At 40.9% G+C, this 26,419-nt stretch overlaps 1 protein-coding gene across 1 annotated transcript in view; it reads right to left on the bottom strand.

Moving 5' to 3' along the window:
* Nucleotides 1-2,455: 2,455 nt before the first annotated feature.
* Nucleotides 2,456-26,419, bottom strand: part of LOC136848545 (RNA cytidine acetyltransferase-like) — a 427,260-nt gene continuing 403,296 nt past the window's right edge. Inside the window, exon 19 of the mRNA XM_067120821.1 lies at nt 2,456-2,696. Coding sequence (XP_066976922.1) covers nt 2,591-2,696 — 106 coding nt within the window. The 3' untranslated portion in view covers nt 2,456-2,590. The remainder of the gene's footprint in view (nt 2,697-26,419) is intronic.

Here is a 26,419-nt window from a genome sequence, read left to right as displayed (position 1 = left end):
AATATTTCACAATTAGTACTTATTAGGTAAATCATTTATTTATCATACAAAAGAAACATACAGTATGTACATATTACATGTCGGGAAAATTCTCTCATCTAACTAAGAGAGAGGGAGAGAGAGAGAGAGAGAGAATTGTTATTTTTATTTAAATGTTATTATTCAATCTTATTAAGCTTAATATTAATATTTGAAAATTAGTATGTACCATAAATCATTATTTTATAAAATGTACCCTCTAAAAACGCTTAAAATTTTATCCTGAAACACTTACATATCATTTTAATAGAATTTCAATAGTACTTTAATATAATTTTAATATTTCAATAGTGTCAATTCTGAGCATCTATCTTCGCTTTAATGAGGTCGGGTCCGTTTTGAATGGAGGGGAGAAAACAGTTTCTCTCTCTCTCTTTGAGTTATGTATTACTGTATTTAATCTTACAGTATTATTATTATTATTAATCTTAATATTTGAAAATTAGTAAATCATTATCATAAAAAAATGTAATTAGTCATGAAAATAACATCAAAATACAATAATTAGTGAATATTTCCCAACGAAAAAGTCCGCCAGTTGAATTTTTCTCAAATAATTTATAGATACATTCCACAGGAAATCCCACGGATTGGTGAGTCCATGAATCGTGAGAATGCGAATACGTGGGGTTTACTTATAAACATTCAAATATATTATAGAATAAATTGTTTAATATTTATCACATTAAATCAACAATATCGGAAATGTTGACTGTCAGGCAATCACATGCTACCAATCCATATGTGTCACATCTTCAGCCATTGGACACATGAAATGAAGCTGACTATAGTACTGAAAAATATTTGTTACTTCCTGCTGAAGAGCCAAATTCTATTTCTTATTAAGAAAGAGGTTGTGACATCACTACAGTATCCACTGGAGTAATACATACTAACAGTAGATTCTTTGGAGGCATTTTTTTAATAGCAGTGTTCCTCAAATACTGCTGCCATGACATCATGTGATTTACACCACACTGTGCATTAGAAGGTGGTGTAGTGAATCCCAGTCCTAAAGACACCTTAGTAGAAAGTGTAGGACCTTTTCAATGCCATGATAATTCTGAGATATGGCTGTGGAGGGGGACATAATAATCCTATATCCTAGCATGGCATAATTAGGTAAGTCACTTTACAACCACAAAGAAAAACAGACATATAGGCTCTCGGTTTTTCTATCCCTCATTGTAGATCCCTAATGGGTATCCTGAACAGAACATAAGCCAGGAATAACTTACATGGCTTTACCGTGGACCATTTTTTTTGTCAAGGTTATTAGAATCTTTTATCAGAAACTAGGCCATTTCGTCACCTGTCACTTTCCTTGTGTACTCTTTTGAAGATGAAGAGCCATTACACTATCAAGCAAGTAAAAATGCACCGAAGTTTCTTTGGCGCAATCGCATTTTCTGTACATCACATAATTAAGGCCACTGAAATTGGATCTATCTTTCGGTGGTCCCACGAAACTAACCATGCTCGGTAGTGGCCTGTCCTATATCGTTGCCAGATGCACAATTATGACTAACTTTAACCTTAAATAAAATAAAAACTACTGAGGCTAGAGGGCTGCAATTTGGTATGTTTGATGACTGAAGGGTGTCTGGTGATCATACCAATTTGCTGCTCTTTAGCCTCAGTAGTTTTAAGATCTGAGGGTGGACAGAAAAAGTGTAGATGGACAGACAAAACCGGCACAATAATTTTCTTTTACAGAAAACTAAAAACAGGTTTTGATGAAGGAAAAACTTATTTTTGGTAGCCACTATGAGTCTTCAAACCCACTCGCTTTCACTATCAAAAAAGGCATGTGAATTTGTGGTATTTTTCTTTCACAAGCCTGGCAAGTAGTGGGGATCTTAGCCAACCTCTGCTTTGTTGCCACATCTGTGTGAGAAGGATGAATAAGGAAACCAGGTAGACATGCATTATAGGCAAGGGAAGGACCATCTGGCCTAGAGACCTTTTATACTTTATCACTGTGTCAAATCAAAGGGACTATTCTGGCCAAGAACAACTATGAATATATATATATATATATATATATATATATATATATATATATATATATATATATATATATATATATATATATATATATATATATATATATATATATATATATATATATATATATATATATATATATATATGTGTGTGTGTGTGTGTATATATATACATGCTAAATCTTTTTCTGTTATTCATTTACTGCTGTCCTGCTAGCATGCAATTAATTCTCAAATCATCAGTATTGCTATGTATGGTACAAATATCTAACAGTACTTCTGTAATTATCGAAAAGAAACAACTGGGATCTAAAGGATGTGTAATTGGTGACTTATTACCTCGAGGATCCTGGCTCTCCACTAAAGGCAACTGACCTTAAAGTGTATACTTCTTTGGATATAAAATATTGTTTTCTTACTAATGGGTGCAAATTTATTTGTAGCTATTAATATTCATATACCTTAACAAAACATTCATTATTATTTTAGGTTATCATAGAAAACTGGTCAAGTTGTCTTTAATATAAAAATATTCATACATGATTTTACTTCTTTTTCTTGTTTTGATGGTTTCCTTTGCTTTTCTTGGGTGCAGATTCATTCAATTCACGTTCTAATTCTTGTTCAGTCAGTCTTTTGGGCTTCTTGTTACTGTCAAAAAAGAAAACTGTTGCATTAGTGAGTTAAAATTTACACATTCAAATTATGTTAAATGATCACAGTCTTAAAGATAACTCTTAACAATAAGTTTTATCCTTCCTTGAATACACAGAACATCAATACAATTGTCAATGAATCACTGGGACAAGATATCCTGTTTCAGTTATTCGACAAAAGAAAGAAGTTCCTACACTAAAATGTCTTCAGTTTTAAAAGCAACATCTCATTTCTTGACTGCATTCCAGCACTGCTTTGTTAATTTCATTTAATGAGATACAAAACATTGAACACTTTAAAAATGTACATGTAATAGAACAGGCACTGATAAAGGATATAATAATCATAATTGAAGTTACACTCATAACTGAAATGTTACTGTTAAATCCATATGTATCAAAAACTAGTGAAGGAGATTAAACGATGGAGTGAGAGGGTACTCGGTGCTAACGTTTACACAATATTTGATGAAGTTTTCTATATGTAAACATCACTGTCGCAACCAAAGGTGGCGCAATCAAGGTGGTAACCTATCTGCCATTTTCCAGTACTGTATTATGTTTACTGCATTCAAGGGTAGTGAAGTTCTCTTACATTTGTTAGTAAACTGATATTCTGTTATCCTGTTAAAAGGATCATGTGTTTGTAAACTTGTACATTGTGTGCGTTACATATTATGCCTCACACATCGAGGTTAGAGTGTGTTCATATGATTGTGTGTTAACACCGATACAGGTGTAGTTTGTTTTGCTCAGATTCGTCCTGTCACCATTACGAGACAGACGTTTCACTCTTTCATATTAGTAATAAATTATTTAAGTTCAAGAAGTCTAATCATTCGACTTCCACAGCACGACATAATTTGGGGGGAGTGGTGGGAATCAAACCCATACCTCCAAAGACATACAGATCCCTACAAACATAAAGCTCAACACGCAAATTCAGTGATCCATAATGTTTCTGAAAATACAAAAGAAAAAAAGTTAAAATCTGCAAACTGAAAATTCACATAATAAATAAATACTTGCCTACCTGAGCTGTTACAAGCACACAACTCTCTTACTCCTCGCTCCTTTTCATTGCTGCTAAAATATAAAATCAGCACTGTACAAGTTGCGTTCACTTCAATAGATGACTGTTCATAAGATATTCATAAACTAATATGTATTCAATGAACTGGAACAATAACAATAATACATATTGAATAGCGATCAACTTGCAGACTGGCTAGCTCAGAGTACACTGATGCAAAGCTATGTAACCAAACGAATGTACTGATGGCTAGCACTTGAAATACTGTAGTCAATTCAGCCATCTGTGCAGTGATATTTTGCAAAAGAAATGTGAAATATTGATAAAATAGATATTAGTCATGATTTTGCATGAGCTGAAAAAATTATATTGAGAATCTTGATTATGTCTATGTAATTTCATTACAATTTCTCCATGAACCTCTTGTAGTGTAAAACCTACACTGGGATCCAACCTGTTAGTTTGGTCACATACTGGGCACAAAAAAGAAGACACAATATTCACAAAGAGGCAGTTATAAGTAGATTTTCAAACAACTTTATCTTGGGTAAAAAGTGAAATTAGAGGTTAAAAACTCGTCCACTGAACATCTTACATCACTACATTTGCCTGCAAAAGTTTTACAAGATATAGTATCATAAATTATGGTTTTAAATAGCTTCACATTGAAAAACTTTACCAATGATAACTTAATGGGAGCTGATTAAAAAGAACAATATCTACTACAAGCATCATACGACAATGCTATTACTGTATTTTAATAATTTTAAGCTATTTTTTAGTAATAGTTGTGACATGAATAATGTCCAAGTATTTCCCATTGGGAATAGGGGATGGTATCTTGAACCATGTGATCTGTTCTGGAAACGCTGACTGAAACATCTGTCTTATACTGGTACATAATCATTCAGATGATGTGAAAAAACTTTGTTTTGTTCTACATGTATTCATGGTGTAATACTGTAGACGAAACTATCTCAACTCATATTTCAGGGCAAACTGTGCTTTTTCCTTTTTGAAATCTTTCGTCACTTTTACAGCCTTGAATATGGCCCCTCACTATTTCTACTATTGCTGCGATCAATTATTACTAAAACATTCTTTTTACTATTTACTTGGATATATGAATATACCAATGGTTTTCTTCCATCAAAAGAGAAAAGAATTAATGCTGTGCTTAGATATGCAATGAGACACTGAACATATAGGCACCATACATATGGTCTAAGCCAGTGTTTCCCAAACTTTTTTAGTACATGACCCCTTACAGCAGTACCAAACCTGTCATGACCCCCACAATTATAGGCCTTCTAAAAAGTTTAGCCCCGTTCCAGCAAGCTGAATGTAGTGCATACAGTTGTTAGACCCTCCATGACCCCCAGAAAAGGGCTTATGACCCCTTTGGGGGTCATGACCCCCAGTTTGGGAACCCCTGGTCTAAGCACAGAAAGTTTTGAATTTCTATGAAAAAATCTGGTTTCTTCAAGATTTTATAATTTTTCTTATTTTTTTACCTTGGCCAAAATAATTTACTTGAAAAACAAACATGAATTTCCATACATCTAATTTTATGTCATGGCTCCCATTTTACCATGACCGCTAAAGCAACATTTGGAATGGACTGTAAAATTTTTGTACACAACAAGATTAATACTTAAAAGTATAAGTCCTCATAATCTCTTGATGTATATACAGTGTGTAGCAACTGGTTTCAGCATCATAAGAAAAATATAGGCTAATTCCGTATGTAAATTTCTGAAAATTGTGACACCTCATAAATCAATTACTATTTGATGACACTGTCATGTTGCTGTTTGCATGTTTCGCAACTACGGTCATCATGTCATGTTTTGATGGAAATGAGATGACATCCAACTTTGCCGCAGCGTAATAAGATGGCAATGTATATGACGACTACCTGCATTTCTATAACTCCGTGGTCATCTCCAGTTTCTTGGATGACAAAATTGCCTCATTTAATTTTCAAGAAGAGAAAATTGAACTTATATATAAGTGCTGTACTGATAATATTACTTGCTATATGGGCAATCTCAGTAATAATCCAGAAGTGTTGTAGGGAAATGAAATCTGGAATGGGAAACAAAATGATAAATGTAATGGACCAACCGAACAGTCTGATGTGAGCAGCAAAGGAGGCATACGTATTGTCGAGCCCACATAATGGTTCATTGAACTCTGGTGTTTGACACCGTGACTGGGCATCACAAGTATATGCCTGGCAATTGTTGTGTGATACTGAATATTGAGATGAGATACAGGACCACTGAAGCTAAGATTATTCTTACTTCATATTACAAGTTAGCTGTTGTCATGTGGGAATCGAACTTTTATTTACAATCTTGGCAGTAGCCCATGAATACTATATGTTGCATAAACAAATTATATTCATTATGCTTTGGATACATGTATATTCATTACTGAATTATAATATGCTGTGAATACATACACACACACACATATATATATATTACATAGTATATGTATATATAATATATATAGCACACACATATACACATATATAGTTATAATGTCGGTTCACGAACTTCATTTGTTCGAGGACAGTCTGTGACCCGAAAAGTTTGCGACTTGAATCAATTTTTCCCATTTAAAATAATGTAAATATAAATAATTCATTCAAACCTCAGAAACACTGATTTTTTAGTGTGGTCGCTTGTTTCGTCCTCAAGGAGCTACCCTTCCATGGTCTACCGCTTGTTTCATCCTCAAGGAGCTACCCTTCCATGGTCTACCAGAGTTCCAAGGTGACCAAACTAAAATAAAAAAATTCTCTTTTTGCTGGTCTTGTGGCCAGGTATTGTGTCGTAATGACAAACACATAAAACGTGATGGAGTATGTAATGGAATCAAAGATAAAAGGGCACTTTCCCTTATCCTCAGCAAAGCCGAACCCAGTTTTCCAACATCAAAACCTGCAAGAAGAAGAAGTGAATATTGTGCATGTGTGTCCACCTTATTGTCAACAAACGGACCGACACAGGACCAGATAAGTCATTACCCTTTTGGTCACACAATATTGTTTACTGCAAGCCAGCTTTCCATAAACTTGGCTCTTTGGTTCTCCGATTTCATTAGCGAGGATCATGGAAACATCTAACATTGCAAGTTAAGTGCTTTCTTAATTTTAAGTTCCAGTTAAGCAATGTTAAGTGCTTTCTTAATTTTAAGTTCCAGTTAAAGTTTTAGCGTATCATGAAAATTATTCGAAAACAATTAATCGAAAACAATTATTCGAAAACATTTATTCGAAAAACAGCTATTCGAATGGAAAGTTGTTCGAAAGAAAGTTATTCGAAAGGACAATTATACGAAATGATAAGTATTCGAAATGTTGTTTGAACCTTACTCTAATAAGCAATTGTTCAAATAGGCAAATAACTGTTTGAATGTTTGTTTGAACGTTATCCGATTTTCTTAGTTCAAATGTTTGTTTGAACGTTATCCGATTTTCTTAGTGGTAATAAACGTCGTGAAGGACATCAAGCACCAAGGACTTCATTTCTTCAGAATACTGCAGCCCTTCAGTGATGGCCAAATACATTTCAAGTGAAAAAGGCAAGCCTATGCTTAAAATCGATGGTTTCCTATTCGTGAAAGACAAGCAAGTTGGTAACAAGATATATTGGAAGTGCAATAAGTTCGCATCGTATTGCAAAAGCCGAACAATTACCAATGATGGTGAAGTGATTAAAGTTCCTCGTGAACATAACCATTCCGGTGATGCTGTCAATACAGAAGTGCGCAGTTTTATGAACAAAGTGAAAAGTGATGCGAAAGAAAGCCGTGATTCTCCTCAGTATGTCATTTCTGCAGCTGCATCGCAATTAAGTGAAAGTGCCGAGCAAGCTTTACCACAAATAAGCTCTATAAAAAGATCTATTCACAACGTAAGACAAAAAGAAAGAGCAGGCTTAGCTAATCCAATTCATAGACGGGAAATTGTTTTAACAACTGACCAAACTAAAACTCATAAAGGGGAGCAGTTTTTGCTATATGATTCCGGCCATTACGATGATAGAATGCTTATATTTGCAACTCAGAATAATTTGAGTCTACTTGAGAAGAGTGCAAATTTACAAGTGGACGGAACATTTAAAACTGTACCTCAGTTATTTGAACAATTATATACTGTACATGCTGTGAAGAATAATTACACCATTCCTGTGGTCTACGCCTTACTTCCAGGTAAAAGGGCTGAAACTTATAGAAGATTATTTGCTCAAATTAAGTCTATGGTTCCAAATTTACAAGTTTCAACCATAACTTCAGACTTTGAACTTGCAGCTATGACTGCCGTTAAAGAAGAATTCAGCACAGCTTCTCATTATGGATGCCTTTTCCACTTAGGCCAGTGCTTGTATCGAAAGATATGTGATTGTGGTCTGAAAGTGAGATACGATACAGATTCCGAATTTGCTTTAAAAATTCGAATGCTGTTAGCCCTGGCCTTTGTCCCCGTTGACAAAGTTACTGAATCATTTGAAGCTTTGCTAGATTCAGATATATATCCTCAAGATGTAAATCCTATTTTAGATTATTTTGAAGATTCATGGATGGGTCGTCCTTCAAGACGTCATCGACGTAGTCCTATGTTTGAAATAAGTATGTGGTCTTGTTTTGAGAGAGTCAATACTGATTTGCCTAGGACTAACAACGCACTTGAAGGATGGCACAGAGCTTTTTACAGCAAATGTCATCTCATCACCCAACAATATGGAAGTTCTAGATGCTTTAAAAGAGAGCAGGGTTTACAAGAAATTCACATTGCAAAAGTAAGAGCAGGAAGCACAAATATGAAGAGTTCCATGAAATATCGTGACTTGAATGAAAGGATAAAAAGTTAGTGGCAACCTTTGAAGAGTACTCAGTATTAGAGTATTTTGCGCGCTGTAGCGCATAACTTGCATTTATAAGTAAATCTGTTTTATCATGAATCTATTTTAATAGTTTTAGTAATAACATTCATACTTAAAAGATTTCATCCTTTTTGGTAATTTTACACATTTGTTTAAATAAAGAATTTTACATTTCGAATAATTACCATTTCGTATAATTGTCCTTTCGAATAACTTTCTTTCGAACAATTTTCCATTCGAATAATTGTTTTTCGAATAACTGTTTTCGAATAATTGTTTTCGATTAATTGTTTTCGAACAATGTTCACATAATCAGTTTTAGTTTTAAACCTTTGGAATTGGTAATTAATTTGTGTGTGAAAGCCAGAAACCGGCATTTCTTGCTAGCACTGGGTTGGCACTTACTCACGATTGCTGATCGCTAATTGTAAAAAGCGCAAAATGTTTTAAAGAATTTTTCATTCTAGTTAGATGTTTCAACTACAAGAAATATACCACAATTTATCATTAACATAGATAATCCTTTTAGTCTAGGCAGTAGCTTACATAGATTCAGTGAGAATAATATAGACTAGATTAATAGTGGATGTTGTCTGTAACCTATAACTTAGGATTACATATCCTTGAGTATAACCTCCATTAAGGTAAGTAAGAACCTTTTAAGACATACCCTGAATGGGCCTAGGCAACAGCCTAGTTTATACCAAGGGCCCTAGGATTAGATAATAGCAAGCTACAGATTAGTAAAAAAAAATTTCCTTTTATATAGCCTGTACACTTATGCATGATCTAAATAATCCAAGACTAGGCAGTACCTTATATTAGTTTAAGTGATAACCTTCCATGAAACATCCCATTATTGAGGACTATATGAAATAGTAATCTATACTAGGTGAGATGGTAGCCTAGCTTTAAGAGTACATGTTAAGGTAATTGTGTTTTATTTAAATACAACTGGTTAAACACAAACACATACCCTTTAGTGTAAATTAAATAATCTGGATTAGACAATAATCTAGATTAGGTAAGTGATAGCCTAACTATAAGGTTACACATTAGTAAACCAAATAGCCTAGGACTGGATATAAACAACAACCTGGGTTAGACAAAAATGGTAGCCTAACTATAAGGTTACCTATTAGTAAGTTTCTGTTTTTATACAGCCTATACATTTAAGAGTGATCTAAAATAATCTGGACTAGGCAATACCCTATACTAGCCTTTGAGAGAACAATTTAAGAAATACCCTATTATTAGTCTATGCGGTAGTTTAGTCCAAATAGCCTAGGATTAGATATAAACAATATCCTAGGCTTAATAAAATGATAACATAGATTTTATGACTGGGTAGCCTATCTGTAAGACTACATATTTGTGGAGTTCTTACGTAGCCTATATCCTTAAAGGTGATATAAACCTAGACCAGGCAGTAGCCTAACCAGATTAAGTAGGAACCCCTTTTTAAGGGTTATATCCTACTATTAGCCTAAAACAGCAGTGGCAGAATATTAGATAAAAAGGGTAGTCTCGGCTAGATAAAATATAAAACCAGATTATAAGAGGGTTCTTTTCCGTATAGTTTATATCCTTAAATGTTTTAAATAAGCCTAGAATAGACAGTGGCCTTTAATAGGTTAAGCGAGAACCCTCCAAGAAATCCTCTATTCTTAGATGAACGTAGATTATGCTAGAAGCATTAACCTAAGCCATATAAAAAAGTAGCTTGGGTTAGTTAAACAAATTAGTTTGTAGCAGTTAGTCTGAACGGCATGACATTTAGAATTAAATTTCACATAGCCATTCCAAAAGGACTAACAGTGTATAAGTAATACAGCCATATACTGGTGTCAGAACCTTAGGGGGTTTAAGTTAACACAGATATTTTAAAAAAATGTTACAGCTACACACTTGTAATGAAATTCACTTGTAATATGGCATATACTAACTATATAAGTGAGTACAGAAGTGTCCCTCATGAAAAACAATTAATAATGGCTAGTTTCTAATAATAACTTGTTTTATATCACTACAGGGCCGCCATTGTGCAGAACCCTCAGCTCAAGTGTTCCGCAGCAAACTGCTTGGTTCGCTTTTTGCCAGTGGGTACGGCCTATACCACCTGCCATGAGCATAGTCCCTATAAAAACAAAGAAAATGTGCTTGGTCACCAGATATGGGCGAGATTTGTAGTATGCTCCTGGCAGCAAGTTTTAGAATGAAACAGCTAGTTTTAAGCTGTCTTGATGGGTCCTAGGGTTCAGTAGGGGTGAGGAAGGGGGAGATTATATCTTACCAGCTGAACTCTGGCAGAAGATATTTAACTCTTTCTCAGAATAAGATCTATGTTTAGGCCAAAACCCAGTAACATCAGTCCACAGCACCTCCCAGGTTAACTCTGCGGAGGAAGTAGAGGAATCTTCACATGGGGGTGACATTCTTACAAAGGAATATGAAGTGGACATTGCCACTGAACTGACCCTGCTGAACCTAGAAGGATGAGGAACACAAATTTCAGCTAACCATGGGAGAAACCTGCCATAAGGATTCTATCCCCCATGCAGCTATCAGAGGCTGAACAGGATCTTTCCCCCAAAAGGGATACTAGGATCCACCTAACCCCAACTGAAATAAGGTAACTACATTTTTGGAGGGGTATACTCAACCAGGACTTCTGCCCCCTGGGTAACAGGCAGTTACAGTTCAGTTGTTGATGCTCACAGATTATGCAGGCTCCCCCAAAAAGGGATACACAGTTTGTGGCATCTGATCAATTCTGAAAGGAAATTCTGAGTAACATCAAAGATGTTCTTGTCACAGAATGGCAATATATAATAGACATAACACATGATTCCAAACAGGAAATTAAGTCAGGACGTACATCCCAAAGCGTAAAAGTACTGCATCCTGTAACCAAAAAGTGAGAGTGGATACAAATTCTACCAAAACAAGGTCTAATGTTAGAATTCCGACTGGAAACAACAAAATGGCAGTTCAGACTACAAAACTTCAGATTACAACATAATAGGGGCTCCCAATACTCACCCTTGGTGATACTGATAATCCTTGGTTGGACACCTCAATGAGCATTTTCTCTCCCAATAGTAAGTATCTAGTTAATGAGAGAAAAACTATGATCAAAGTTGTACATGTAGAGTTTAGAGACAGAGCAGCATTCCCTAATAAAGAATGGCGCCTGGTACCACCTTCGCCAAATATGGAGAAACCACTAAAGGCAACGGTTCTCTTACCTGCTCCTATAGCATAAAGAGCTATAGAAGACACCTTTTACCAGGTCAACGGAAAATGGATCTCTACTTCCATACCCAAATTGCTCACCAAGTAGCCCCAACCTTCCATCCCTTCACTTTTAAAATAATTAATCATGTGAAGACAGATTTTCAGAATTTTGTAGTGATTAGAAAACGAGAGTCACTGGCACAATTAAAGCCATTTGCCACGGTCATCCCAACCTCGAAAAATTCCACCAAGGAATGGGCAATACTTAAACTCCCTTTTTGAAAGGAAAAAGCTCCCTTTAGATATAGCTACTCAGCAGTTTGGGACCCCTATGAGAAAAATCTCAAAGGGGACAGCCTCGGCAGAATTTCATGCTAGGATCCACCTCCTTGGTATTATAACCTCTACCACCTTGCTGGAAGCTGCCAACAAAAGGCTTACAGAAGATTCCAGAACAATTTTTGCTGTCATGGCCAAAATTCTTATGAGAACCCTATAGGAAGCACTCTATGACTTTCTAGAATGGAGCATAAAAGCGGGAATGGAAACACTGGAGGACTCAAGTCACTCTCCAATATGACTGCATTATTACGGTCTAACCCCTTCTGTAAGGACTTGTTTGAGGAGTCTGTTGTGGCTCAACTGAGTGAGAAAGCCCACCCATAGAACTGCACAGTACATGTTCTTCTGGGGAAAGTGGAATTCAGAAAACAGGAAACCCGAAATTTCCCTTTACCCAACCCAAAAACGGCTCGCTATTATCAAAAATCATATAAGATTCAGTCACCCCCAAAAATTTCCCTCAAAAACAGGTAGGTGGTCAGAAGAGGACAACTCCCTACAAAGGGACAACACTAACAACAGCAAGGACATCCTTTTCACAAGGTCCAAAAACCTTCTTATAAGGGAAAAGGAAAAGCAACACCTGGAATGCCTATCAAGGGCAAAGGCAGAGAAAGAGGTGGATACCAATAGGAATTGTATGGTTGGGGGTCGGTTTTGACGACACCACAGGCAATGGAAGTCTTGGGGGGACAGCATTATTTTCAATGGACTGGGGTGGAAATGGTCTCATTCCCCCTCCTTTGAAGGGGTTCTCCCAAAAACAAGAACCCCCTCTGGAAGATAATGTGCAGAAGGCCATTTCAAAGGAGGGTATAGGGAAACATGCATATATTCGCCACCAAGCACACTCTTCAGTGTCCCCAAAAAGGATTCCTCCAAACGAAGAGTGATCCTCGTCCTATTGGCATTGAACAAGCACATTGTCTGCCAAAAATTTCAGGTGACTACCTTTACCCACATACATTTAATCATTCCAAAAGGGACTTGGACAGCTTCTATAGATCTGAAATATGCATACTGGCATGTCCCTATCGCCGTTCCCTTCCACCCCTTCCTAGGGTTCTGGATAGGGAAAGATACATATAGATTCAAAGTCATGCCTTTTGGGCTAAACATTGCCCCAAGAATTTTTACAAAATCAGCAATGGTTGTTATTCGAGAACTCAGACAAGAAGGAATACAACTAATAGCCTACCTAGACGACTGGTTAATCTGGGGGCCCACAAGAAAAAGAGTGCTTGAAAAACCTAAGAGCAGTGGTCAACAGACTCCAGTCAAAAGGTTTTATAATAAATTGGAAAAAATCCTGCCTCATACCCAGCAGACATTTTCAGTGGCTGGGACTGTGTTGGGATACCCTTCATGACCTGCTATCTCTCCCCATTAATACTCAAAACAGAATAAGGAAAAACCTCAAAAAATTCCTTGCACAGCCCCAAGTTTCCAGATGGCAATTACAATGTATGATGGGCCTGCTGCAGTTTGCATCAGTAATAGATCCAGTACTCAGATTGCAACTAAAAAATGTGAACAAATTCTGGCTATCGCACGCAAGAAGAAAGATGCGAGACAGACTTCATCAAAAGAATCAAAAAGTTGGGGAGATACTTCTGCCTCGGATCCAGAAGGAATAATCTCTGGCGAAACAGGTCAGATGCGAGACAGACTTCATCAAAAGAATCAAAAAGTTGGGGAGATACTTCTGCCTTGGATCCAGAAGGAATAATCTCTGGCAAAACAGGTCACCCAGACCCTCTCCATCTGTACGAGTGACAATACACACAGGTGCCTCGTTGACAGGTTGGGGAGGGCGTTGGGAGGAGCATCAAGTAGCAGGGAGGTGGTCTCCTACTCTGAGGAATTGTCATATCAATTTCCTGGAGCTGATGGCTGTCTTTTTGTTTCTCAAAAAAACTCAAACCTCCAGAAGAGACACAAATTTGGTTGGTTTTAGACAACATGACTGCAAAGTCCTGCATCCTTCGGATAGTGCAAGCAAGGAAATGAACTTGTCTGCTATTCACCTCACAGGGTCTGTCAGTGTAATAGCAGATTCTCAATCAAGGAAAACAACAGCCTCAACAGAGTGGATATTGGACAACCACTCTTTTCAAACAATAGCCAACATGCTTCCCCAACCAGAAGTGGACCTGTTCACCACATACGAGAATCACAAACTCCCAGTACGTGTGTCTCCGAACTTGGACAGTCAAGCAACACCAAGAGATGCCTTCCTACAAGACTGGAACAAATGGAGGACGATTCCTCCATTGTTCCAGATTTTGAAAGTTTTGAGCAAGCTTCTAACCTTCAAAGGAGCAGCTTACTTAATAGCCCCAAATTGGCCAAACAGACATTGGTTCCTATTACTCCAACAACGGGCGAAAAAATCAATTCCACTACCGTCTGCTGTTCTATCCCAAACACTAGGAGGGAAAGTCGTCTAAGCATCCTACTTGCTGAGCCAAGACCTTCACGAGTGAATTTTTTAAATATTGTCTACCGTAAAAGTTACTTACCCAACATTGGTAGGTAGCTAGTGCAAAAGCTATGGACATCATCTATCTGACAATACCAGTCTGTATGGAAGATATGGTTAGATTATATCCATACTGAGAGCCCAGTTAAGATCTCTATGGAACACTTTTAAATTTTCTTATATACCTTTTGAAGAGAAACGCCTTGAGGTTACAACAATCATGGAATACAAAGCAGCATTAATGGAAACCTTGCTTTATGGATTCGGGACTGGCTCTAGTATAGAAATTGTCACTTCCCTTCAGCAGTCTTTTGCACTACGGAGACCCACTCCCGAAAGGCTTCCAATTACTTGGTCCCTGAACAAGGTGCTTAAACTTCTTTTAATCCCTCAATTCAGCAGACCCAATACAACCACAACTCACATGCTGCAAAAGGTGATCTTCTTGACTGCATTAACACCAGGAGCTTGTATTAGTGAACTGGGCTCTCTTAGACAGGGACGATACATCACGCAAACAGCTGACCATCAATTATTATTGTCCCCTGGCCCATCATTCCTGGCCAAGAATGAGAATCCTTTAAGAAGGAAATCTATTCTGATAAGAAAACTTAATTCAGCAGACAAAACATTATGCCTGGTTCAAGCACTTAAGGTACCCTTTACCTAGATGTCATGGCAAACATCCCAGATCAAATTTTCCTACACCCTAGCACAAATAAATCACTCTCTCTACAAAGGCAGAGAATAATTTTAGTGTCCCTCATTAAAAAGGCAAATCCACACTCCTTTCCTAGGTCACATGATATTAGGAAAGTAAGTACATTGTTGACCTGCCTCAGAAATGTCTCTTTTGAAGTTTCTGAATGTACAGGGTGGTCAACAGAGACAGTATTCTTAAAATATTGACAGAGACAGTATTCTTAAAATATTATTGCCATAAGCTCGAACAAATTCGACTACACTGTATCAGTAGGTGGTAACGGTTAGTCCTGACCCCATGGGCTCTACAGCAGAAAACCAGGGGTCTTCCTAATAGGTGGGTATGCTGACTATCACTGGGGGAAGGTGTGACAATACTACAACCATACCCAGCATGCTTAGGCAAGTCACCCTAAAAACATAAGTTCGTTTTTAGCTTTTGTTCTTCGTTACCAAAACCTAAGAGGTATTTGGAATAGAGAATAGGCCTCGAAACTCATGGTTTGACCTTGGATCAGAAATGTTTTTTCTTTGGGTTGTTGGGATTGAAATCTGAGAGCTTAATCCTTTCGTCACATGTCAGTTTCTTTGTAAAACTCCTTAACCTGTTAAGCGTCACCCACGTAATAATACGTTTGCTGCGATCTACTCGGTAGCACCTTCAACGGGATATTACGTTCACGACTTTAACTGTGCTTTTCAAGCTGTCAGCCCCGTAATAATACGTTTACTCGTATGGAAAATGTTGGAACATCATTTGGTAACACTCTCAGAACACGTAAGCTGTAATTGATGACTTATTTCCTGCCTGGCAACTCTTTTTAGTTGGTCGCTTGATGCCTAGATGACTATTTTTTTCCCAGTACGCGTTAGGCGTTTTCAGAGACAACATGGCTTCGACATCTTCCGCAATGAATGCCACAAAGAGGAGGCGTATGTCTTCAGGTGAGATAAATCATATCCTAGACGAGATGTCTGATACTGAAGACATATTTGATGATGAGAGCTCTAGTTCTGAATCCTCCAGTGATGAGGATATTGAAGAGAGAAACTTTTCTTCCGATAGCGGAAGTGAAGATGACTTCTCATTGCCGAGTGACTGGACTCCGAGAGGGAGAGAGAGAGATCCCTTTACTTTTGTTGCTGATCCCGGCGTGAAATTTTCAGTTGAGGATAAAGAGAATCCATTAGAATATTTTGAGAAATACTTTGATGATGAAGTCATTGATTACCTCGTGAAAGAGACAAACAGATATGCAAATCAGTTTCTGGATGAGAATGTAGAACATTTGTCTCCACAGTCACGAGTACATAGATGGTTTGACACTTGTGCAAGCGAAATGAAAGTCTTTATAGGGCTACTTATTTTACAGGGAATTGATTCTAAGTGTGACAATTCAATGTATTTCTCAACACGAGAGAGTGTTTCTTCTTTTTTTCCAAAGGTAATGAGTGGCCGTAGATTTGACTTGTTGCATAAATTCTTACATTTGGTTGACAATAGTACTATAACAGAAGGACCAGGAAGAAAGTTAGCAAAAATAAAGCCATTCACCGATCTTGTTTTGAAGAAATTTATGAACAATTACATTCCAAGTAGGAACGTTTCTGTTCATGAGTCTTTGTTAGGCTGGAAGGGAAATTTATCATGGATTCAGTATATACCAGCTAAACGTAAAAGGTTTGGAATAAAGTTTTATGAACTTTGTGAAAGTTCTACTGGTTATATATGGAACTTCTTCATTTATGCAGGTAAGGATACACAATACATGGAAAAATATATGGATCTTCCTGTGTCTAATAGAATTGTTTCCTCTCTTATGGACCCTCTTTTGAACAAGGGCTATTGTTTATATACAGATAATTTTATACAAGTCCAACATTGGCAGATGCACTTGCGGATGAAGAAACTGACACTGTCGATACTGTAAGGGTCACTAGAAAGGATGTGCCAGCAAAAATAAAAGGAACTAAACTGAAAAAAGGTGAAAAAGTAGCAGAATTCCAAAAAAAATCTATGGTACTGAAATGGAAAGATAAAAAGGATGTATGTGTTCTGAGTACAATGCATGATGATTCTATGGTGAAGGTGAAATCTAGGAGAGGAAAAGAAATGTATAAACCTGAAAGCAGTTGCAGATTATAATGCAAACATGGGCGGAGTTGATTTGTCTGATAACCTCTTGGTTCATTTTTCGACCCAAGAAACAGACTGAAGAAATATTACAAGAAAGTATTTCGACATTTGTTAGACATGTCTGTTGTGAATTGCTATGTCACATATAGAGCCCTTGGTGGGAAGGTTGTAAGACGTGAATTTATTTTGAGGATTAGTGAAAGACTGATTATGAAATATGCAGAAGAAAGACCTGTTCCCTTACACAGGCCCCCACGACTTGCAGCAAAACCTTCACGGCTAATTGGCAGGCACTTTCCTGAGTATTGTCCACCTACAGATAAAAAGAAGAGGCCACAAAGGACTTGTGCTCAGTGTCGGAAGAACAACATAAGAAGGGATAGCTCATATTGGTGTAAGGATTGTGAAGTAGGATTGTGTGTAGCCCCTTGCTTTAGAGATTGGCATACAAAATAATAGTGCATGTATGTATAACACTTTTCGTTCAGTATTTTGTAGTTTTATGAAATAAAATAATAGTAGTATTAATAGTTTTTTTATCCCATCATTTAATAGAATTCCTACTCTTAACTACAGTATGAATTATAAGCATAAAAATCAATATTAACTTTGAAAAACTATCATCAGTGATATGACCACTAAATGCAAGAAAAAGCGTGACGGTACGTTAGCAGCGAGCTCACCCGCGGGGGACGCTTAACAGGTTAAGGACGAAAAAAGTAACTACACTATCAAAAACAGGTTCTGACATAGGAAAAACCTATTTCCGAGTTCGACCTGTGTCACCCGGTGAAATTACCATGAAGCACTAATTTCTAGGTATTAGTATTGCTAAAAATACCAGAGAAAAACGCTATCAGGAATGCTGGGGCTACTACCCCCCAATCGATCATCTATAATCAAATAGACGTCGGTATAAATAAGGGTGAGTGTATATTGCCACTGTCACAGGCCTCTGCTCTGTAGACATCCCAATGTCAAAAACCCCGGAAGGTGGGGAGCCGACCCAAAGCCAACACTCACCGTCCCGCCAACCAACGACCCCAGCGCCATCTGGACCCATTCCATTCTAGCACGCATTCAACCTATCACGCTTTTCTTGTGACTTTGGGTTTTGTGCCTTATTTTTGGATTTTATCATGTCTTCCGGAGATTTCACCGCTACTAAGTTAAGTACCATCTTCTTGTGGGGTTTTATAGTTATGGAGGCTTTTATTTAATCTCTAATTCAATATTATGGGGTTGAATAATATCAGGCGTTCCTCTGCGTTCGTCTTGCCTCAGCCAGTTTGTCCTTGGGGGATGCCTTAGCAGCGCGATTCTGCGGGTGTCTCACTTGGTCATTCATATTTCTTTTCATATTCTGTTATTATACCCCTTCAGGAAGTTCCCTTTGGACGGTTTGTTCTTCCGTCACGGGGGAGGTGGTGCCAGTATTGTCACGTATTTACTTTTGGGGGAGGCTTCCCCCTATTGTTTTTGTTTCATTATTTTCTCTTTCTTTTGTGGGCACTTTCCTCTCACGTTGGAAGAATATATCCTCCAGGGTGGTGCTGTCTTGCTATCGGTTTATCTGATATATTAAGTGATGGATGACATGTATATTTCGGGATTAAAATTGCCTTTGGCTTGGCATCAGGAGCGGCCATTTTGGTTATTACCCGCTTCCTGTTCGTAGCGAGCTGTTAGGCCATACCCTTAGCACAAGTTCTTTATTATTGTTATGTATAATGCTATTATTTACGTTTATTTACTGTTTTTGGGTTAACTTTTAGCAGTACTACTCGGTGTCATTGGGATTCTAGCCTAGCCCTCTCACCTTTCATCGGGGGGTTAGGCTATTTATGTTAGGCGTATTTCATATGACTCAGCTTCCTTCTCTCCCGACCATGTCGTTTTGAGGCTTGGAGGGAGACGTGGGTTGGTTGAGGGAGTTCCCCGTTCCTTGGTTCCATCCGACCGTACCGTTTTCTTGATGGGTGTCCTTAGGCATCTGAGACCTCCGCCCCCTCCCCTTTCCCCTCCCACCCTTCCTCTGTTCTGGTATATCTGAACAGTCCAGTTGATTTGGGAGGTAGGTTAGTATAGGGGAGGTCTCCTCAGTTCGTAGCCTATTACCGCCCAGTCTGTCGGTTGTTTGGTAGCCTTCTACGCGGGAATTTCTCTCCCACACCCCCCCCCTCCCTCCCTCCCTCTTTCCCTTCCCCCAGTCAAGGCTTTGACGTCGGGGAAGGGTGGAGAGTCAGGGGTGGTTGAAGTTTTCATGTTATTAGCCTAACTTCCCTGACCCTTTCATTAACATTTGGCTGGTGTCTTTAGTTTCTCCCTGTGTGAGGGAAGTCGGTCCTCAGGACAGGCACCCCGTGGGGAGTTTCTATCTGTGTCCAGGGGATTTTCCCATCTACCTGGCCACTGCTGCTCGACCCCGCCATTTTGTTATTCCCTCCCTGCTCTTTAGCGTGTGGCGTGTGATCATCTCCCTTCCCGCGTGCGGGACTTCGGTCTCTTACGACCGTCACCCCGTGGGGAGTCTAGTCCGGCGTCCAGGTAGGTGTTTCCCACCTTTCTGGCCTCCGCATTCAGGTTTCCGCCACTTCGCTAGTGTCTCGTTGGTTCGCTCTCCTCCGGGTTAGCTAGAACTCCGGACACAAGTCCAGGGTTTCTGTCCTACTTTCGCTGGTTGCGTTCCACCGGTTTTTTCGGATCTCCCGTTGCTCTCTTGCCTGTTACCACTCCGTTGGGTTTGGTTCTCAGTCGGTTGGCGTTATTCACTACCCGTTCTCCGCCACATGCGCGGGAGACGATTCAGTAGTGAATTCACCTCTCCGCCCCCTCCGCTGTTACCAGAGGCGGGGGTAGCGGGATGTCCGAGGTCTCCGGGACGGAACATCATAACCAGCTATGTACTGCTGTTCACACACATATTTGTTAACGTTTATGTATCACTGCCGGATTCCGGCAGTATTTGTTTTCATTTATTATTTCATGTTAATTACTATGTTGCAGGATCTTAGGTTAAGGTGTACTATATCTGTCGGATTAACTCCAGCGGTCCTTAACTTATCTAGTCATATATTATATATATTATCTTTTTCAGCCGGGCTACTTCGGCGGGTTCTGTTTTTATCAATAAGCATGTACCATCACCTACACTAGTCTAAGGCTTCTATCTCCGCCGGATCTACTCCGGCGTGCCTTAGTTAGCATACTCATGTACTGTCTATCCACTTACAGATGGTACACTGTCAGGAGCCCGGGTGCACGGCTGTGTTGCACCAACCTTACGGCCACGTAGTCTGCCGTTCCCACTCGGGCTGTGCAGTCCGGGTGGGAGACTTGGTTGTTTGGCACCCGGATGGATGTGAAGTATGCTACACATTGTATGAGCAGGTTTTGGACGAGTCGGTAAGCTTCAAGTCCGCTGCCTTTAGTTTGCTCGACTACATTGCTTATTTTGTTGAATATGACGTTCTTGATCACATGCCTTATGATTGTTGATTATAAAATTTGATGTCTGGTTTAGTAAACCCTCGTTTTTCTCCCAGGCCGACCGCACTTCCCGGGACTCCGCGCTGTCAACAATGAAGGGGTGGGTTAGCGGGTTTGGGAGGAACATCCCGTCGGGGAAGCCTTATGTATTATCTGAGATTATATGCAATCTTCTCTACCCCGGCGCCCGGATCTCTGCTGCTGTTCCTTCGGACGTCGCCGCCCCCTTAATTGAGCAGATCCGGGTAGAGACGCAACCCTCCCGAGATGACAACCTGTGCGGGGAGGTAACAGAGGAAGTGGCGGCCATCAACCTCGATCTGGAACCGATGCACGTGGAACTGGACCAGGGGGTAGGTAGGGAGGTAAGTGAGGCAGGGGGAGCGAGCTCCCTTTTTAACTCCCCTTCTTCTTCTGTGTCTTCTTTTCAGGGGTTCCAGAAGTCTTCCTACCTTGAGGACAGATCAAGATCTGCTGTCCCCAAGGTGAAGAGGACCTTGAAGTCCAAGGGCTACAAGTCCTCTTCCGCCCGTAAGGCTACTCCTCTACCTCCTTCGAAGCAAGGCTACTCCCCCTGTCAAGGGGTCGAGATCAAGGGCAGCTAAGGCGAGCCCCCCCCCTCAGCCTGCGTTTGACCCTGAGGCTTTTGCAGACCTGCTTCTGCAAAAGTTTAATAAGGAGGTAGACCTTAAGCTGAATAAACTCTCCTCTGAGCTTGCCTCGGGCCTGAAGACCTCCGATGAACATTGGAGGTCCTTAACTCAGAGGATTCAGAGCCAGGAGAGCGTGCTCTCCGGGTTTGTGCGTTCCGGAGGTCCAGCGCTGTCTCACCCCATTCCGGATGCCTTCACCCTTCCTCCCTTTGATAAGGGAAATCCTTGGCGTTTGGCTCTTCATGCTCCCCAGCATGAAGATACCCTTACAATCGAGGGTTTAGGGACACGCAGGTTGGAAGAACTGGAGTTCTTCCCACCCGACCTGGTGCCCCCCTTCCCAGGCTACGCCAGGTTGACGGAGGAGGCCTGGATCAGGTCTGACAAGGTCCCCAAAGAAACAGTCATTTTCCCAAGGGACCAGGCTCAGTTTGCCTTGCTGCGCACTCTGACGGAGTGGGAGGCAGACAACACCAAGTTAACTCCCTTCAAAGGGAACTTTACCATGTTCTCTTTGGGGGATAAAGTCCCAACCCCCTGCATGTCAAAGGTGGCCTTAGCGACCGCTCAAGCATGCATAGGGGGTAAGCCGCTGCCTCAGCTCCGGGAGACAGATCCCACTTCACTGGTCTTCCCCGGAGATTCAGAATTTTGGTCGGGTGCTCCAGATACATTCACGGTGGGCAGACTCGAACCGGACTGCACTTCGTCCTTGTTCAGCGAGCAGCTTTCTAAGATCCCGGAGGCTCTTCTGAAGGCAGAGTTCGAGGCCAGGTGCAGACTGAGCCGGTCCATGAATTCCCTGTGCCTAACGGAAGCTACGGCGGTGATCTACTCCGAGGATCAGCTCTTCCAAGTCCTGACGAAATCTCTGTTGGCGGGATTTCAGGCAGATTTGTTTGACTTTATGGTGGCGCGAATGAACTGCCGCAAACACATCTTTGCAGATGCCACCATAAGGCACGAGCCCAATAGGCTCATGAAAAGCTCTTTCTGGGGGGCCAATATCTTCCCCGAGAGCGAGGTCAACAGTGTCCTGGTAGAGGCAACCAGGGCAAATCAGAGTCTCCGCTTCCGCTGGGGTCTTCCCGCCAAGAGGAAGGCCTCCGAGTCTGCCGGGTCCCACAATAGGCCAGGGAAACGCTTTAGGAAGTTCAAGAGACCACAGACTCAGACCGTTATGCAGGCTGTACCGGTCTCCCAGATCGGTCAGCCTTCAACCTCGAAGGCCCAGCCTCAACAGTACGTGCTGATGCAGCCTGCTCAGCATTCCCTTGCTTCCCCAACTTTCGTCACGTCTCCGGCGTTCAATCCCTTGTATGAGAGCCAGGGGTCGTTTCGGGGTTTTAACCGGAACGCAAGGGGAAGTAGAGCAAGAGCCTCCTTCAGAGGCAAGGCTGCATTGCGTTCCCTCTCTCGGGGGAGAGAAGGCCGAGGCAGAGGAAGCAAGCCCTCCCCCTCCCAATGAGCCTCTTCAGGTAGGTGGGAGGTTATACCTCTTTCGAGACCAGTGGACCTTCAGCCCGTGGGCCCACAGCATAGTCTCCAAAGGTCTGGAGTGGAGTTGGATCAAGGACCCTCCCCCACTAGTCAGGTTCCATCAGCCTCCATCCAAAGCCCTACGGGACTTCGCAAGGGAACTGCTTCAAAAGAGGGCTATAAAGAAAGTGAGGCACATGAAATTTCAAGGCAGACTGTTCAGCGTTCCGAAGAAAGGCTCCAGTCAGCAAAGAGTAATCTTAGACTTGTCTCGTCTCAATCTTTACATTCAATGCGACAAATTTCGCATGCTTACAATCTCGCAGGTACGGACCCTACTTCCCCGTGGAGCCGTCACCACCTCTATAGATCTTTCAGACGCATACTATCACGTCCCGATTGCGAGCAACTTCTCTCCTTACTTAGGATTCAGACTAGGAAAGCAAGCCTACTCATTCAGAGTCATGCCATTCGGGCTCAACATAGCGCCCAGAATTTTCACCAAGCTGGCAGAAACGGTAGTGCAGCAGTTACGGTCACAGGGGATCATGTTAGCCGCATACCTGGACGATTGGATAATTTGGGCATCCAACGCCGGGGAATGCCAGAGAGCTACGGCCATTGTGATCGAGTTTCTGGAGTCCCTAGGCTTCCAGATAAACAGGGAGAAATCCCGCCTAGTTCCAGAGGCTCGATTTCAGTGGCTAGGTATCCAGTGGGACCTAGACTTACACAAACTGTCTCTTCCGCCAGCCAAAAGGAGGGAAATAGCCAAAGCCACCAGGCAGTTCCTCAAATGCAGGAAAGCCTCTCGCCGGACTCAGGAAAGGGTCCTGGGTTCTCTTCAGTTCGCATCTGTCACAGATCTGCTGCTGAAAGCCAAGCTGAAAGACATAAACAGAGTGTGGCGGAGACGAGCCAATGTCTTGCTCAGAGACAAGATGTCATTAATTCCACTAGTGTTGAGGAAAAGACTCGGGCTGTGGTCCACAGTCAAGAGTCTTTCAAAGTCAGTACCCCTCCAATTTCCTCCTCCATCTCTAGTGATCCACACAGACGCTTCTTTAAGTGGCTGGGGAGGATATTCCCAACACAAAAAAGTTCAAGGTACATGGTCCACAATGTTCCGCCAGTTCCATATCAACATTCTAGAAGCAATGGCAGTGTTCCTAACTCTGAAAAAAATTTGTCCACCCAGACAGATTCATATCAGGCTGGTTCTGGACAGTGCAGTAGTGGTGCATTGTATAAACAGGGGGGGGGCTCCAAATCGAGCCGGATCAATCAAGTGTTGATAGCTATTTTCTCCCTGGTGAAAAAGCACAGTTGGCACCTGTCAGCCACCCATCTAGCCAGAGTCCGGAATGTCATTGCAGACTCTCTATCCAGGTCAACTCCGCTGGAGTCGGAATGGTCCCTGGACAAAACTTCATTCGAGTGGATTCGCCATCAGGTTCCAGGTCTTCAGGTAGACTTGTTTGCCACGGAGAGCAACCACAAACTTCCATGTTATGTTGCTCCCAACCTGGACCCTCTGGCTCACTCCACAGATGCAATGTCAATAGATTGGAACATGTGGCAGAAAATCTATCTGTTTCCACCAATAAACCTGCTGATGAAAGTTTTGCACAAGCTCAGGTCATTCAAAGGTCAGGTGGCCCTGGTAGCACCCAACTGGCTGAAGAGCAGTTGGTTCCCTCTTCTTCTGGAGTTGAAGCTCCGGTGTATTCAGATACCCAGGCCACAGCTGACCCAAATAGTACAAACTCAGACTGTGTCAGCTTCCTCAAGAATTCTAAATGCCCTGGCTTTGTGGACTTCATGAAATTCGCTGCTCAGAGAGGTGCGGATATTGATCCTGTCAATACACTGTTCTTGGAATCAGATAAAAGGGATTCTACTCTAAGACAGTATGATTCAACAGTTAAAAAGTTAGCATCATTCCTGAAAGAATCTGAAGCTCAAGTCATGACCACAAATCTAGCAATATCATTCTTCAGGTCATTGTTCAAAAAGGGTCTGGCTTCGACTACTATTACCACAGCAAAGTCAGCTTTAAAAAAGGTATTGCTGAGTTCAGTCCCGTGTCAGCCGGTGAAATTCCATTACAGCACGAATTTCTAGGTATAATATGCTAGATATACCAGAGAAAAAAGAGCTTTCAGGAAAGCTGGGGCTACTACCCCCAGTCGAGCGTCTTCTCCAAGGAAGACGTCGGTATAACTAAGAGTGAGTGAAAGATCACTACCACGGAGACTTACTCGAAAGATCTCTCCCTATCAAAACCCCCGGAATAGAGCGGTGAGCCGTTACAGCTCCTACACCCAATACCCGCCAGGACGGCGACACCAGCGCCACCTACCTCATTCCATTTTCTAGCACGTGATCACTATCTTTTAATTTTGTGTGCTCGTGCCTTTTTGTGGATTTTTCCATCTTTCACCATGTCATCGAGCAGCTTTACTATCTCCAAGTTAAGTACCATCTTATTGTGGGGTTTTTCGTTCTATATTTTGGCTGTTTTGGTCTCGTTTATATATAAATATTGAGATCTTATTATGACGCCACGGCGTCCCCCGCCAGCCATGTCGACCGCGAGGCGACCCCATCAGTTCTTTTCTGTTGGGGTTGTCTCCTTGTCGTTATAGATGATATATTTTTGCCCCATGGTTCTCCTCCTGGCGGGTTTCCTGCGGGTGCCCCCCCCTTTTTTTTTTGAATTTTACATAATTTTGGCCTACCGGCCCTTTTGAGGTGATGCCCCGTCCAGGTACCCCCCCTCCAGGTTGGGTTCCCTATTATTTTAGTCTGTATTAGGCCAATTATTTATTTTATTCTTGGCGATAGTGCTCTCGGTTCTTTTATTTTACCATCGTTTACCTCCTCGTGGTAGCGGCAGCCTTAGATCTAACCGTTGCCCCGAGGTAGGCTACGCACCCTATTGAGCACATTTTTATTTCAATATTTTTGTGTGATGGTTTTTTAGTGGAGTAGGTTTATTTGCTTCCATCCCCTTGCCCTCGGTGTGGAGGTCCATCAGGTTGAGGGAGTTTTGGTTGCTGTTTCTTCCGGGGTCGTTTTTTGGTGGGCAGAGTGAGCCCCTTAGTTCTCTTCCTTCCTTTGGGGGAATAGAGTTCTTTGGATGTGTCTCCTCTAGGCTATTCGCCTTCTTGCCCCCTCTTCTCGTTCCCGGTTGGTTCTCGGCACAAAATTTCTCTCCTTGTTTCTTCCTCCTCCCCTCCGCACTCCTTCCATTTTCCTAGCCTATA

The sequence above is a fragment of the Macrobrachium rosenbergii genome, chromosome 19 (assembly GCF_040412425.1).
Source record: "Macrobrachium rosenbergii isolate ZJJX-2024 chromosome 19, ASM4041242v1, whole genome shotgun sequence".
Classification (NCBI taxonomy): Eukaryota; Metazoa; Arthropoda; class Malacostraca; order Decapoda; family Palaemonidae; genus Macrobrachium; species Macrobrachium rosenbergii.
Note: the sequence above shows the minus strand (reverse complement) of the source record. Positions and strands in the feature narration are given on the sequence as shown.